Here is a 16036-nt window from a genome sequence, read left to right as displayed (position 1 = left end):
AAATATTTGAACCAATTTCTCAGTGAATATGGGTAATATATACATTGGTGCATTTGAACAAAACAGATTTATTAAACAGATATATTTATTAAAATTACATTTTAGTCAAAGAACATCTTTAGAAATTAAAGATAATGCAATTAAATTAATGCAAAACTACAATATTTCAACAGATTTTTTTTGGATTTTATCTGTTTTTTTTAAAATGGTATTTAATATTTTTCCCTAATATAAATTTGGTCTGCTAATCTTTAAACCATTACTGTACGTTATTTTGTTAGATTAGCTCCAGATTTGGCTTCAGTACTGACTAATTCAATGTATATGCACACATATAATATTGTAAAGCATCTTATAGAAAATATTATTTTAAAAGAGATTTGGGGAGTGAACTGTGTACATTTAAGCTAAAAACTATTAAAAACTATTAATACCCCTGGCAAATTCAAAGTCACTTTTATTTAACCAGCAGATTGTATTAATCAGACAGGACACCGGGTTCTCCCAAAATATAATAAGACAATGTACAAGAGGTTGTGGAAAAACAAACAAATATTTTTCTCAGCTTTTATTAAAATTTGAACAAAAATTTTAAGTCAGAATTTGCCATAGGTATGAATAGGGCTTGACTGTATATATGCAATTAAATATAAAATATAAACTTTTTTTGTAACTTTAAGCATTTGAAGATTAGATTTGGTTTCAAAATATTTAGTTATTCGTTTTTAATTATATCTGCAGCATCAATTAGTTAAAATCAAATATAAAAAATAGGATTTTGTAGACTATACACTACACACTCACGAAAATAAATGCTAGGTTGTAGAGTCAAATACAAACCCAATCGTTGGGTTAAAAGGAGTTTGTATATTTAACAAAGGTGTTAAATTTAATTGAAAAAATAAACCCAATTTTAGGTTTGTCCATATTTGACCTAGCTTTGGGTTACGACAAGTCAGATTTTTTTTAGAGTGCAATTGGTCTCAAAATAATGGTTATTGAGCCTTTTTGGACAACTTTTAGTGTGAGCGGTAAATTTAGGAAATGATATAGTTGTTTTCTTCCGTTAGATGGCGCTATGTTGCATTTTTACAACAAATAAACCGAAAAAATTAAGCTTGAAATGGGTATTTTATTCACAATACACAATTCACACAGAATATGTGCAGTCAGCAATTGAGAAAACTGCATACATGAGATGCTGAACAGATCACGCATTGTTTATGAGCACAAGACATATAAGCAATAATGTTTGTGATGCAGGACATTCACTCCACCAGATGCTAATTTAGCATGAAGATGATAATGTATCATCTGTGCTGTCAATGGACTCTTCATCTGTGTCAGAGCTCTCTGATGACTCATCATCATCATCATCATCATCTTCATCATCATCATCATCATCATCAGATGTGTCAGATTCATCATCATCATCATCCGATTCTTCATCCGCTTCTAAACGTTTTGATGACATCCATATGAAGAAGGTAAACTCAACGCACTTGAATTTCAGTCATCATTTGCTTTTGCACACACATTATTAAAGTTAGCCATCTGGAACATTGCTTCTAATGAGTTTGGCTTATTTCATTTCAGCGCAGAGCTTCACAAAACACTTTGTTTAGAGCAGTTTGAAGATGAATCTTTCTAAGCTAGAATGTTGAAATATAAAAGAGGAAAATTTGTAATAAATAATATAGGATTAATCATCATTTGCTTACACTGATGATATTTATATTTTTTAATCCATAAGACAAATGAAGATATTGTTAAATAGATTTATGATCCTCTTTTAAAAAGTCTATTCACCCAAAACATTCAAACAGACATAATAAAATTATTAAGTGAACTTTTAGGTCTACGTTCTCAAAAGTGACACAATCACTTTCACAATCACAAATTAGCTATTTTTCTCAAAAAACTAAGTAACCCCATTGCCTAAAAGGGGCAGTTCACCCAAAGCTGAAAATCCTGTAATCATTTACTCACCCTTCACTTTTCAAACCTGTTTCTTTCTTCTTTTGAACACGAAATAACATATTTTGAAAAGTGTTGGAAACTGGTAACCATTGACATCCATAGTATTTGTCAATGGTTACTGGGTTCTAACATTCTTCAAAATATCTTCTTTTTTGTTTAACAGGAAAAAAACACATACAGGTTTGGAAACACTTAAGGGTGCACAAATAGCGAGTAAATGTTTGTTTTTGGTTGAACTAGCTCTATAAAAGCATCAGCAGACTTAAAAAAGACAGTAAACTTGTGTAACTTGGAACTGTTACATTATTTTTTTCTTTCATTCAACTGTTAAGTTTAATTTTTATAATTCTGCACATAGTTAATTTACCTAATAATTTTAAAATTACAATTTTCACAGGGTAAAATTAACATATTTGTTTGTAATTTAATCACAAAAAAACCTTGATCAGTGTTTACAGCAATGAGGTTCATTCTTGCTTGTCACACAGCAAGACTTGTAACTTCTGCATTAACCAATGAGATTTGTTCTTACGCATCAAGTTGTTTGAGTTTCTGTTTCTGTTTACTGATTTATTTGTGATTATATACTGTTCAAACAAAGTGAAGTTAAATATTAAACTAATTTCAAGAAAAGCACATGCTCATGATTGACCCAGCTGGCCCTCATTAGCTAATCACAATCCTCCAAACAAAGGATCCCAAGTCACTATATACAGTTGAAGTCAGAATTATTAGCCCCCCTTTGAATTTTATTTTATTTATTTTTTTATTTCCCAAATTATGTTTAACAGAGCAAGGACATTTTCAAAGTATGTCTGATAATATTTTCCTTCTGGAGAAAGTGTTATTTGTTTTATTTCGTCTAAAATAAAAGCAGTTTTTAATTTTTCAAACACTATTTTAAGGTCAAAATTATTAGGGGATTCCCCCAGGTTGCCCAGTTTCCTCCCACCATCCAAATATGCACTATATTATAGAAAAATAAGCTGAATTCTTCTCTCTAAATGTCTTACTCTCAGGAACTTCACCTTAACCTCAGCAGCGGGGGAGTTTTGAGATCAACCTGAGCTCAATCTCCCTTCGCCCTGTGAAAGAGAGTGAGCCCTGAGCCCGAGGAGCTATGCATCAATCATGAGCTAAGTGTGAATTCTTGAAATAAAGTGAACACTTAAACAACACAATAAGTGTTTCCTTTATTTTTTTGAGCAGTATATAAAATCTGTCTATCATGAAATGTCTTGAAAAGACTTTGGTGCATGGATTTACTTTAGACATCATCAGTCAACAAAAATCTGTGATTAGACTTTCATTTGTTCATTTGTATGATGAATCTAAGTCTTATGAGCTTGGTACAACAAACACTGGCAGTTTTCATTTTGAGATGAACTAAGTTTTTGCCAAAGATAAGAAGTAATAGACTAAAATAAATAGATTATAATCTTACCTATCAGCAGTTTTTCTTCAATGAGTGGAAGGAACCGTTTGGCTTCTGAGTTCTGGGGCTCATAAATTAAAACTGAATTGATGAAAACATCAGCATCAAGACATGGTTTGACAAAAGACCATTTTAATAGATAAATTAATAAACAAGTAATTCAAATGTCTACTTACTCATCTGACAAAGCTTCTTTGCAAGTTGGTAATTCTTTATCATCACAGCCTGTAGGAACTGGAGTTAGAAAATAAATCTAGTTGTAACCTGCCATTGTTTGGTATATGAAAAATATTGTTGGCTCAATAATACATTTATTTATTCATCTATTTATTTATTTTTTGTCTTTTGGTCATTTTGGATATACAGTTGAAGTCAAAATGATTCACCTACCTGTGAATATTTTTTCCCAAATGATGTTTAACAGAGTAAGGAATTTTTCACAGTATTTCCTATACAATTTTTTCTTCTGGAGAAACTTATTTGTTTTATTTTGGCGAGAATAAAAGCATTTTTTTATTTTCTTAAAACCATTTTAAGGTCAAAATTATTAGCCCCCTTCTATATATTTTTTTGATTGTCTACAGAACAAACCATCGTTATACAACGATTTGCCTGATTACTCTAACTTGCCTAATTATAGTTAAGCTTTTAAATGTCACTTTAAGCTGAATACTAGTATCTTGAAAAATATCTAGTCAAATAATATGTGCTGTCATCATGCCAAAGATAAAATAAATCAGTTATTAGAAATGAGTTATGTTTAGAAATGTGTTGAAAAAAATCAGTAACACTTTCTTTTGATAGTCCATTGAGTATTAGAAGACTGCCTGTTGATACTGCTCCATCAACACATCTGACATCAACATACAACACACAACTGACCATAAGAAACTTTGCAAGTACATGTCAACTTACACTATTTTCAACTGTCATGTACGCACCATGGCGTGGTGCTGAGTGGAGCATTCGGTGTGTGACGCCCTTGCAGGCCCGGAGTGGGACTCCTTTTTAGCCCTGGAGTTTCAAGCCTTACACCCGCCCACCTCAGTTCCCGACTGACTATATTAAAATAAGTCAATTTCCAATTCAGTTTGTAATGACACTATCAAGTCTTTTTCAAGGAAACAGCTGATTTAGAACTTCATATGTTTTTCATAAATATGTCGGTGCTAAATCTCTATTCTTTAAAACACTTTTCTTTTAAACATCACCATGTCTTTCCTGCAATATCTTTTCTAACGGTGGCCACGCAAAAAATGAAATTAAGATATTTACACCTACATAAGTAACCCAAACAGTATTATACATCTTAACACTAAAAAAATTATAATTATTAATATTAAGTTGAGGTTCAAACTCGGATTGACGGTGTCGTAACGCAACGTGCTGACCAACAGACCACAATGATGCTGTTTTAATTGAAACTAAAAATACAGTCGATTTCTTCCCTTTTTAGATTTTGATCAAGTTATGTCAGATTTATTATGTAGTGAATCCTCTGATTTTCATTGAGCAGGTGTAATATTCATTAATATTAATTCTTCTAATTCTTATATTCCCTAAGGTGACGCTGTCATCATTAACCTGCAGGCAGCATTTTGCTCACAGGGCTGCGAGAAAATAAATAAAAAGAGCAAAGCTGCGGCAAAATAATGAATAAAAAGAGGGAGGCTATGGTCAAATAAATAAATCAATGAAAAAAGTGCGAGTACTGAGAGTGCAAGCAGCTAGAGACACCAGCGGCCAAAAAAACGGACCGGCCCATCGGGAATTCTCCCGGTCCTCACGATAAGCCAATCCGGGCCTGCGCCCTTGACCCTAATCCCAGTCTACTTATAATCTAATGAGAATTAGTTGGCATGTAGATGCAATGTAATTCAAAATCAACAAACTGACCCTTAAAATAAAGTGTGACCAAAAAAGTCTTTCCATTTAACAGAATTTGGGGAAAAATATACAGGGGGGCTAATAATTCAAGAGGGCTAATATTTCTGACGACAACTGTAAGTGTTGCTAAATGTATAAATATTAATGATATGTCCCACTGCTTCACCTCTGCAAAGAGTTCTAGCGGTACGAGTCCTTCATCGCTTTCATTTTCCTCCTCATCATGTTGTGCCTCAGGAGATTCCTTGTCATTTGCGGACAGCACTTCTCCCGGGGCCTGAGTGTGCAGTTCATGCACACTTTCTGACTGGACTTCACATTCTTCTTGTTTTTCCAGTGCTTACATTAAAAAAAAATAAAATAATTTTTTTGGTCCGTAGAGATTTCAAAAGAATCGCAAAATGCTTGACGAATTAGACTGAACAATAAATGTGTTAAAAAGACTAAAGGAGAAAACAGATTCAGTACCTGTCATAATCGAGGGAACCTGTTTGGGTGGTTTATGTCCATGCGTGGTTACATTTCTGAAGGACGGAGCTTTAGAGGCATTATACTCTCTGCTGCTGAAAAAATGGGTGATAAAAGGTAAACTATTAGAGATCACTGGAGCGAATGAATGCCATCAGCTTCCCTGCTTTATGCATGTACGGCCCATAAACCACATCCCATGCATGACCCAAAGAGCACGTCGACTGGAATACAAAAACCACTCGTAGACTCAAATTAAAAATGTGCTTGTTTTCATATTCCGTTCTGTATTGGGAATCTAGTCCGATGATCTAGTAAAAAACAAGTGTTGCTTAAAGTTCAAGTGCTCATATTATGTCATCATAAAAGATTCCTAAGTTTGTTTTCTAAGTTTTCTATTAGGTTTACATCACATCTGTTCTCACAGTGTCTGAAATGGTAATTTGAGAATCTGGTATAGATCCTGCTTTTCCAATAGCCTGCTCTGCTTTGATTGGTCAGCTGATTTTCAGTCTGTTGTCATTGATCTACTGCTTACAGCATATGTCAGAAACGAAACCTTCATTACAGAATTTTAGCTGTTCATTAGCACAGATTTTGTGGATTGTCCTTTAGAGCAGTGGTGCCCAAAGTGGGGGTCGTGGGAGAATGACTTGGTGATTTCTAAAAGTCAAATAAATTTTTTAAACTATTAGAATTACCACATTTCATCCATAACCCACAGAAGATGAAAATAGTAGTTAATAGTTACATTTAAAAAGCAACAACATGCCAATAAAACGCCATCAACCTTTCAATTGTTTTCATAGGAATGGTGTGTTTACATTAACAACACAGCAGTAGCGTCAGCCACAGCAGATTGATTTTATAGCACTAGGGTTAACTTTCTAAGACCTTTATGGATCAAATAGATCAAAAATAAATACAGGCAACTGAACATTGAGGATGATCTATAAGTGGTGGTCTCCAAAATTAATCCAAGAATAAACTTGTGCTGAAAACATTTAGTCTCATAAGGTGACGTTAATATTAAATGAAACAAATAAATAAATGACTAAGTTATAGCCTCTGCTTGTTAGATGGTTGCACTTTTTTCTGTTGTCAGTATGCTCATGTTCATCTAGACCTATTATTGTGTGGGCATTGTTATTTTTGGGCTCGCGGGCTGAAAATTTTGGAAACCCCTGCTTTAGACAACCTGACAACAAAAAAGATATCAAAACCATATCAATATCAGCCCAAAAATGCTATTTTTAATGTTATTATTATCAGTTCAATAACAAAATTAAAGTAATATATTTAAATTGATAAAATTGTTTATTAATTTGGTTGGTTAAACCACTTCACCTGAATGATGCCTACCTTTTTTATTTTATTTATTTATGGTATTTCTTTATTTTAATGATTTTTTTCAATGGCTTGGTTGCTTGATTTAGGCTTTTTAAAAATTTATTATGATTTTTAGGGGGTTTCACCTTTATTTGACAGGACAGTAGAGAGAATTGACAGGAAAGTGTGAGGAGCAGAGAGAGGGGAAGAATCAGCATAGGACCTCAAGGTGGGAATTGAACTCGGGTCGCAGTGAACACCGGAGTACATGTGTCAGTGAACTTTCCACTACGCCATTGACACCGACTCTGCATTTTTTGTTTTTGACTGGCAGTAAATGTTATTTATTCCAACGTGTTCATAGAAAATAATAGTTTATAAATAAATTTCAGAAAACATAAAAAAGAAGCTTTAAACATGAAATCAACTGTTATCAGTATGTGTTTGCCTTTTGTTTTTGCAATCATGCAAAAAAAGTACAAATTTTAATTTGCAGGGTGGCTATTTGCACCCAGTGTTCTGGAAACCAACGCAAACGCAGGGAGAACATGCAAACTCCACACAGAAACACCAACTGAGCTGAGCCGAGGTTCGAACCAGCGACCTTCTTGCTGTGAGGCGACAGCACTACCTACTGCGTCTCCTTCACACTGCTATTAGTAAGGTAAACAATTAAACATGCTAGTTAATCTATTGAAAGAAATGTGTTTGATTTGGTAATCTCACAGCAAAGTCTGATCATTTGCTTACTCTTTTGGAGTGTCAGTCCTTCTCTTGACATCAACCCGAGAGTTTCCATAGCAACTGCATATTAATATCCTTAACCACACCCCTCTTAATATTAGTTTACAATGAGAAAATTATGCAAAAACAAGCCCCGTCCCCCTACTCAATATACAATTTCAGTTGGAAGTCCATCAACAAACTGAAGTAAAAGCTTCAGCTAAGACTGTTCAGAATCCAGATCTTTTACATTCAACGAGCATTATTAGACACTAAATGAAGCATAATACTGTATCATAAAAAGCCAAACAGTGGCATTGGAATATTTTGTTCGGTTTTTACCTGTTAGAACTGTGTGCTTTGAGACTAGGATTTGATGTTTCTGACTTCTGGAAAGCATTTTGTTTTGTTGTTAAGGAAGAATCCATCCCATCTGTCTTTCCCTCAGGTTTTGGTTTCTGCTGCCTACACAAAACAAAACATCTGAATAACGGTTGATCTGTAAATCCAACAATACACTGACAGCTAAATGGGTGATTTATATTAATTAATCAGTCTTATAAATGTCTGTTTTTACCTTGTGGAAGAGCTGAGTTTCATATTTGATGCTGTCTCAGAGGTTATAGCAGGAGCCTGTCCTTCTGTCTTTTCATTTATTTTGAGTTTTGTTTGCCTAGAATCAAACCAAAACACTGAATACAATTGACACGCACATAGTTTATAAAGCAAATAATGCTTACTGCATACACTCTCTTAAAAATCCAGGCTTCCTTTATTAGTGGTCTGTATTCAAACAATGTAAAAAGCTAGTGACCTAGTAACACAGTTTTAAACCTACTTTGCTTTCCGTTCCACTGCTTCTTTTGCTGCTGGGTCTACAGAACAAAGCAGGTAATGTCATTCAACCTCTCAAAAAAATAAGAAGCCTTGAGGAAATCAGGGTAGACAGTCGTCATGTGTGTATAACTGCTAAACGATACTAAACAGTTGCTATAGCTGCATCGTATTTGCAAGTATAGATTATAATAATTAGATTATTGTACCTCCCGAGCTGGCGCTCAATAGTTTCAAGGGTGGAACTTCCTTTAGAAAAACAGGAAAAAATGTTACTGATTAAATAGTTATATAAACACATACACTCACAGTCCACTAAATTAGGTACACCAGTATAACTGCTAATAATTCAATATATTTTCTAATTAATTTCTAATCAGCCGATCACATGGCAGCAACTCGATGCATTTAGGCATGTAGACATGGTCAAGACGATCTGCTGCAGTTCAAAGCGAGCATCAGAATGGGGAAGAAAGGGGATTTAAGTGACTTTGAACATAACATGGTTGTTGGTGCCAGACGGCTGGTCTGGGGATTTCAGAAACTGCTGATCTACTGGGATATTCATGCACAACCATCGCTATGATTAACAGAGAATGGTCCGATAAGGAGAAAATAACCAGTGAGCGGTAGTTCTGTGGGTGCAAATGCCTAGTTAATGCCAGCGGTCAGAGGAGTATAGCCAGACTTGTTTCAGCTAATAGAAAGGGAACAGTAACTCAAATAACCAATTGCTACAGCCGAGGTTTGCAAAAGAGCATCTCTGAACACACAACACGTCCAACCTTGAGGCATATGGGCTACAGCAGCAGAAGACCACATCGGGTGCCACTTCTGTCAGCTAAGAACAGGAAACTGAGGCTACAATTCACACAGGCTCACCAAAACTGCACAATAGAAGATTGGAGAAACGTTGCTGCTCTGACGAGTCTTGATTTCTGCTGTGACATTCGCATAGTCGGGTCAGAATTTGCCATCAACAACATGAAAGGATGGATTCATCCTGCCTTGTACGGTTCAGGCAGGTGGTGGTGGTGTAATGGCGTGGGGGATATTTTTTTGGCACACTTTGGGCCCATTAGTACCAATCGAGCATCCTGTCAACACCACAGCATACAGTACTGTTGCTGACCATCTCTGTCCCATTATGACCATGGTGTACCCATCTTCTGATGCCTACTTCCAGCAGGATAACACACCATGTCATAAAGCGTGAATCATCTCAGACTGGTTTCTTAAACATGACAATGAGTTCACTGTACTCAAATGGCCTCCACAGTCACCAGTTATCAATTCAATGGAGCACCTTTGGGATGTGGTGGAACGGGAGATTCGCATCATGGATGTGAAGCTGACAAATCTGCAGCAACTGCGTGATGCTATCATGTTAATAAGGAGCAAAATCTCTGAGGAATATTTCCAGTACCTTGTTGAATCTATGCCACAAAGGATTAAGGCAGGTCTAAAAGCAAAAGCAGGTCCAACCCAGTACTAGTAAGGTGTACCTAATAATGTGGCCGGTGAGTGTATAGTAATAATTAGTATCAGAAACAACTCTTTCGTCTCGTGAAGCAAAAAAATAAATAAATAAATAAAAAAAATACTATTAATAAGCATACATGACCTACATATGCAAACTGACCTTTTCACTGAGCTTTGATGAGACTTCTGAGGGTCTTCCGACACACTGTAACCTTAATAATAAAATGATAAATAAATGCAGACATTGTTCAGAACTTAATTTAACTGATATTCCTATCAATTTAAACCACATTTGTGACCATAAATAGATAGTTTAGGTCGACTGTACGGGCTCTAATGTTATTTTAACTCATATTTATAGGCTAACTATACGACTTGGGGGCAATTAGATCAGTCTGAAGTCTTCATGCCTTGCTTGTAACTCAAGTCTCTGCTGAATTTTTTAAGCCTCGATCACTATCACAGCCACATTTAGCAACATTTACAGTTAACGAAGAAAGGTAGCCACGTATTAGGAACAAAACAGATATAAACGGTTTGTTAGATAATGTAGAAAACATGAGTTGAACGTTAGCAAAAGACATAACTTAGGCTAATACATTAAACCGTCGTGTGTAAAGTGTCGCTTGTTCTTACCTGTTCATCTGTGCGATGTGTCTAACTTTATTCTCATATATATATCGTCTGTATTTAGAAGACGAAAGGGTACTTTTATTAAATAGTGCCTACACTAGCACATTTCTGAAGTTTCGTTCGACTTTCTGAAGCGCTGTTGTAGTTTGAGAGAGCACTGGAAGGTTGCAGGACAAGCGTGCTGTTTCCATAACTACAGGCGTCACCTTCAAATAATCCGAGGGCAAACGTGTGTCTTCCGGAACCAATGTTTAACTTGACGACGTCCAAAATTGCTTCATGAAGTGCTTCATTAACGTTTGTGAAAAAATCACGTTTAATCGCCAATGAGTCTGACACCTGTTTGTTATGTTATATTGTATGTAGGGGCTGTAGTGTATGTAGTGGGTAGCTCTGTCGCCTAACAGCAAGAAGGTCGCTGGTTCGAACCTCAGCTGGGTGAGTTGGTGGTGTTCGCGTGGGTCCCGTGTTCGCGTAGGTTTCCTCCGGGTGGTTTCCACCACAAGTCCAAAAAACATGCGCTATAGGGGAACATGCTAACTTGTCCGTAGTGTATGAGTGTGAATGAGTGTGTATGGATGTTTCCCAGTGATGGGTTGCAGCTGGAAGGACATCCGCTGTGTAAAACATATGCTGAATAAGTTGTCGGTTCATTCCGCTGTGGCAACCCCAGATTCATAAAGGGACTAAACTGAAAATAAATTAAATGAATGAAAACCGGTAATCCTTGACTTCCAGGAAAAGCAAATATATGCAAGTCAATGGTCAGTTATATGTTTTCGGCCTTTTTCAATATATCTTCTTTTGTGTTCAACAGAAAAAAGAAACTTAAACAGATTTTTATTGATGTGATCCAGCATGAAAAACATTGTTCATCCTCATCAAGTGCATCTTTAAGCGTTTGGCCAGGTGGTTTTAGGACAATTTTGATGAAAGTTAATGATCTACTTTAAATGTTGACTATATACTGTATATTTGCATAGAGATGGCAACTTGACCACATCTGAAGGCGTTAGAAAAATCTTAAATATAAAAGTACTTATGAACAAACCATGTTGGAACTTTAATCCACTTTACTGAAAATCAGGCCTAAATAAATACTCTAAAACAAAAGGGTCTAAGGGAGTGCCAGAAGAATCATTACTGGTTCCCCAAAGATTATTTCTTAAATGAATGCACGTTTTTGAATTCTGAATAGTGATTTTTGTGTTGTGTTTATCAAATTTTTTTTCCAGAAATGTCAAAGGCTTAACACAAAAACATATATGACAGATATGTGCAGGTAAAGTCAGAATTATTAGCCCCCCTGAATTATTAGCTACCCTGTTAATGTTTTCTCCCAGTTTCTGTTTAACGGTAAGAAGATTTCTTCAATACATTTCTAAGCATAATAGTTTTAATAACTCATCTCTGATAACTAATTTATTTTATCTTTGCCATGATGACAGTAAATAATATTTGACTAGAAATTTCTCAAGACACTTCTATTATTTAGGTTAACTAGGCAGGTTAGGGTAATTAGGCATGTTATTGTATAATGATGGTTTGTTTTGTAGACCATCGAAAAACATTTAGCTTAAAGGGGCTAATAATTTTGTCCTTAAAATGTTAAAAAACTACTTTTATTCTAACCGAAATAAAGCAAATAAGACTTTCTTTAGAAGAAAAAAAAATAATATCAGACATGCTGTGAAAATGTCCTTGCTCTGTTGAACATCACTTGGGAAATATTTAAAAAAACCAAAAAATAAAAAGGGGGCTAATAACTCTGACTTGAACTGCACATTAATTTTTTATTTTTATTTTTTACACTGTAAAAAATATCTGTTAATTAACAATTTCCGAATTTTGTGTTTTTCGTTTATTTACGGTTGTGAATTGCATTATGGCATTATGATCTCTGCTCTTTTAAAGTTGAAAATGCAACTATACAGTTTAACAAAGTGACTTTCATGGACAATTTAGTAGTTTGAAATAATGTAAATGTATAATTAATAATAAATACAGAAATAACTCTGTAAAATAACAGAAAAAATGTAGGCCTACTGGCAAGTTGTTTGTACTGTAACATAAAACACCAACCCAGAAAATAGGACTCTATCACTTTAAACTATTAAAAATGTTAATTAAAGTAAATTTTTGAAATACATTTTCAATGTTTAAAGTTGTTGAAAGAAAGAACAACCCTCGAATGGGAGGGGACATGTCACACCCGTCCCCCCCAGGATTTACGCCCATGGCATCATGGATGTGAAGCTGACAAATCTCCAGCAACTGCGTGATGCCATCATGTCAATAAATACCAAAATCTCTGAGGAATATTTCCAGTACCTTGTTGAATCTATGCCACAAAGGATTAAGGCAGGTCTTAAAGCAAAAGCAGGTCCAACCCAGTACTAGTAAGGTGTACCTTATAATGTGGCCGGTGAGTGTATAGTAATAATTAGTATCAGAAATAACTCTTTCCTCTCGTGAAGCAAAAAAAAAAAAAAAAAAAAAAAAAAAAAAAAATATATATATATATATATGTATATATATATATATATATATATATATATATATATATATATATATATATATATATATATATATATATACTATTAATAAGCATAAATGACCTACATGTGCAAACTGACTTTTTCACTGGGTTTTGATGAGACTTCTGAGGGTCTTCCGACACACTGTAATCTTAATAATAAAATGGCATTATGGCATTATGATCTCTGCTCTTTTAAAGTTGAAAATGCAACTATACAGTTTAACAAAGTGACTTTTATTGACAATTTAGTAGTTTGAAATAATGTAAATGTATAATTAATAATAAATACAGAAATAACTCTGTAAAATAACAGAAAAAAGGTAGGCCTACTGACAAGTTGTTTGTACTGTAACATAAAACACCAACCCAGAAAATAGGACTCTATCACTTTAAACTATTAAAAATGTTAATTAAAGTCAATTTTTAAAATACATTTTCAATGTTTAAAGTTGTTGAAAGAAAGAACAAGATTCCATAATGCAGTTCAAAAGCATAAATGAAAGGAGAAAACTAAAAACATGAACCACAGATTTCATTCACAGCCTATTTATTTTAAAGCTCATACGACCACATCCAGTAAATGGTTACAGAAGTATATTTAAGATGCAAGAGTTTTGTTGATGTGATCCAGCATGGGAAAAAGCCCTCTGTTCTTCCTCATCAGGTGTGTCTTCAGGTGTTTGGCCAGGTGGTCACTGCGCATGAAGCGCTTGGAGCAGTCCGGGCAGGTGAAGCGCTTTTCCCCGGTGTGTGTGCGCAGGTGTCGCTGGAGCTCATCCGAGCGCGTGAAACTTTTCCCGCAAAACATCCAGCTGCAGATGAAGGGCCTCTCCCCCGCGTGCCATCTCAGGTGCGCCTTCAGGTGAGATGTCTTTCCGTACACCTTCGCGCAGCCTGGTATGTGGCAGGCGTGCTGCTTTCTCCTGCCCGGCGTGTCAGCGTTTTTCTGGCAATTAGGACACGCGCATCTCCGGCTTCGTCGTGACTTTGAGTTCAGCAGGATTTGGGACTGATAGTGGCCAAACTCTGGCTGACCCAAAATCCACCCACGTGTGAGCTGAAAATGCGCCGAGGAGTGATTGGTGGAGCTCCACCATTGGATGTCATCCCGTGCCAAATGTCTCTGCGCGTGCACGAGTGCGGTGTGTGAGGGTACGCAGGTTGAAATACATGAGGATGGGCAAGGCAACACCTTCAGGGGTGAACAGTCAAAGTGTTCGGTCAGTGGCATGTCCTGGTGTAAAGGAGGAATAGAGAAGGTTGATTGGGATGGATGAGTGGAGTCAGTACTTCTCCAGGGATGGAAGAGTTTATTTGGGGAAGCATATGGGATATAGGACTCCATGGATTGGGATGCACGGCCAATGCGATTACAGGTGTCTTCCAGCAACATCAAGGGAGAAGATTTGATGGATTCTGGAGTTGAGCTTGATGTTCGAATCTTAAAATAAAACATAATCAATGCGTAAAATGTCTTACTCTGCAAGGTGGTGACCTGCAAACCTTATACCCAAAATCAAAGCTATAAATATTCTGGGTTGTTTTAACCGAATGTTGGGTGGGTCAAATATTGGAAAACCTACACTTGACATTGGGTTTTTCAGACTAAAGTGTTTCAGGAATTTCAATACAAAAGGAAAAAATGGCTTTTGTTTTGTTTTTGTTACATTAATATTGGATTAATATTTAAATTTACATTTAGTCATTTAGCAGACGCTTTTATCCAAAGCGACTTACAAATGAGGACAAGGAAGCAATTTACACAACTATAAGAGCAACAATGAATAAGTGCTGTAGGCGTGTGTAAAGGTGTGTAAAGTCTAAGAAGGAAAGCATTAGTAATTTTTATTTATTTTTTTGTAGTTAGTTGAGGAGTCAGAGAGGTAGTTGCATATTAGTAAGGGAAGTGGAGACTAAATATTTGAGTTTTTAGTCGTTTCTTGAAGACAGCGAGTGACTCTGCCGTTCTGATGCAGTTAGGGAGTTCATTCCACCAACTGGTCAGATTGAGCGCGAGCGTTCGGGAAATCGTTTTCTTCCCTCTTTGGGATGGAACCAAGAGGCGACGTTCATTCACAGAACGCAAGTTTCTGGAGGGCCTATAGATCTGCAGAAGTGAGAGCAGATAAGAAGTAGCAAAGCCAGAAATCGCTTTGTAAGCAAACATCAGTGCTTTAAATTTGATGCGAGCAGCAACTGGCAGCCAGTGCAAACGGATGAGCAGCGGAGTGACATGTGCTCTTTTAGGTTCGATTAAAGACCACTTGTGCTGCTGCATTCTGAAGCATCTGAAGAGGTTTGATAGAGTTAGCTGGAAGCCCAGCTAGTAGAGAGTTGCAATAGTCTAGTCTGGAAAGAACAAGAGCTTGAACAAGGAGTTGAGCTGCATGTTCAGATAGGAAGGGTCGAATCTTTCTGATCCCTTTACAGCCATATCCTGTACTGTTTTGTTGTCTGAGTGGCAGCCGTTTCAAACTAAAATGGTCCGGTGGTCAACTACAGTGGATATGCCAACACAATCTCACGGCAATTCGTAACTTTTTCATTTAGTAGCTAATTCGTATGAATTCGTACGATCTAATTTGTACAATTTAGTACGATTTGCTTATCCCCCAATGACGGTTGGGGTTGGGGGGGGGGGTCAGGTGCCACGCCTCCTTTTTAAAATCGTACCATTTCGTACGACTGAACTCGTACGAATTCGTACGAATTAGCCACTAAACGGG

The 16036-nt window shown here is 36.0% G+C and overlaps 2 protein-coding genes across 16 annotated transcripts in view; both read right to left on the bottom strand.

Annotated features, from left to right (window-relative positions):
- Positions 1 to 1112: 1112 nt before the first annotated feature.
- erich2 (glutamate-rich 2) lies at positions 1113 to 10973 on the bottom strand. 8 transcript variants are annotated; one of them, NM_001326452.1, is given in 11 exon segments: positions 1113 to 1455; positions 3425 to 3496; positions 3592 to 3649; positions 5469 to 5641; positions 5771 to 5865; positions 8165 to 8287; positions 8400 to 8495; positions 8661 to 8697; positions 8866 to 8905; positions 10299 to 10350; positions 10775 to 10973. In NM_001326452.1, coding segments are annotated over 11 exon segments (921 nt in total). In that variant the 5' UTR covers positions 10783 to 10973; the 3' UTR covers positions 1113 to 1288.
- A 2867-nt stretch (positions 10974 to 13840) lies between these two features.
- sp5b (Sp5 transcription factor b) overlaps positions 13841 to 16036 on the bottom strand; it is an 86596-nt gene continuing 84400 nt past the window's right edge. For all 8 annotated transcript variants that reach the window (NM_001442362.1, NM_001442363.1, XM_087256217.1 and 5 more), the window contains 1 exon segment: positions 13841 to 14751. In NM_001442362.1, coding sequence (NP_001429291.1) covers positions 13909 to 14751 — 843 coding nt within the window. In that variant the 3' untranslated portion in view covers positions 13841 to 13908.

Source organism: Danio rerio, chromosome 6 (genome assembly GCF_052040795.2).
Source record: "Danio rerio strain M-AB ecotype USA chromosome 6, GRCz13ab, whole genome shotgun sequence".
Lineage (NCBI taxonomy): Eukaryota > Metazoa > Chordata > Actinopteri > Cypriniformes > Danionidae > Danio > Danio rerio.
The sequence above is the reverse complement of the archived record's forward strand: the minus strand, read 5'-3'. Positions and strand labels throughout refer to the sequence as shown.

Bases quoted from the DNA above. Each gene is read 5' to 3' on its own strand.
- erich2 (XM_087255723.1), bottom strand. The intron at 3,650-5,468 runs GTGAAGCAGTGG...TTCTAACTCCAG, and splicing joins CGCTAGAACTCTTTGCAGAG to TTCCTACAGGCTGTGATGAT. The intron at 1,456-3,424 runs GTAAGATTATAA...CAAAACGTTTAG, and splicing joins TGAAGAAAAACTGCTGATAG to AAGCGGATGAAGAATCGGAT.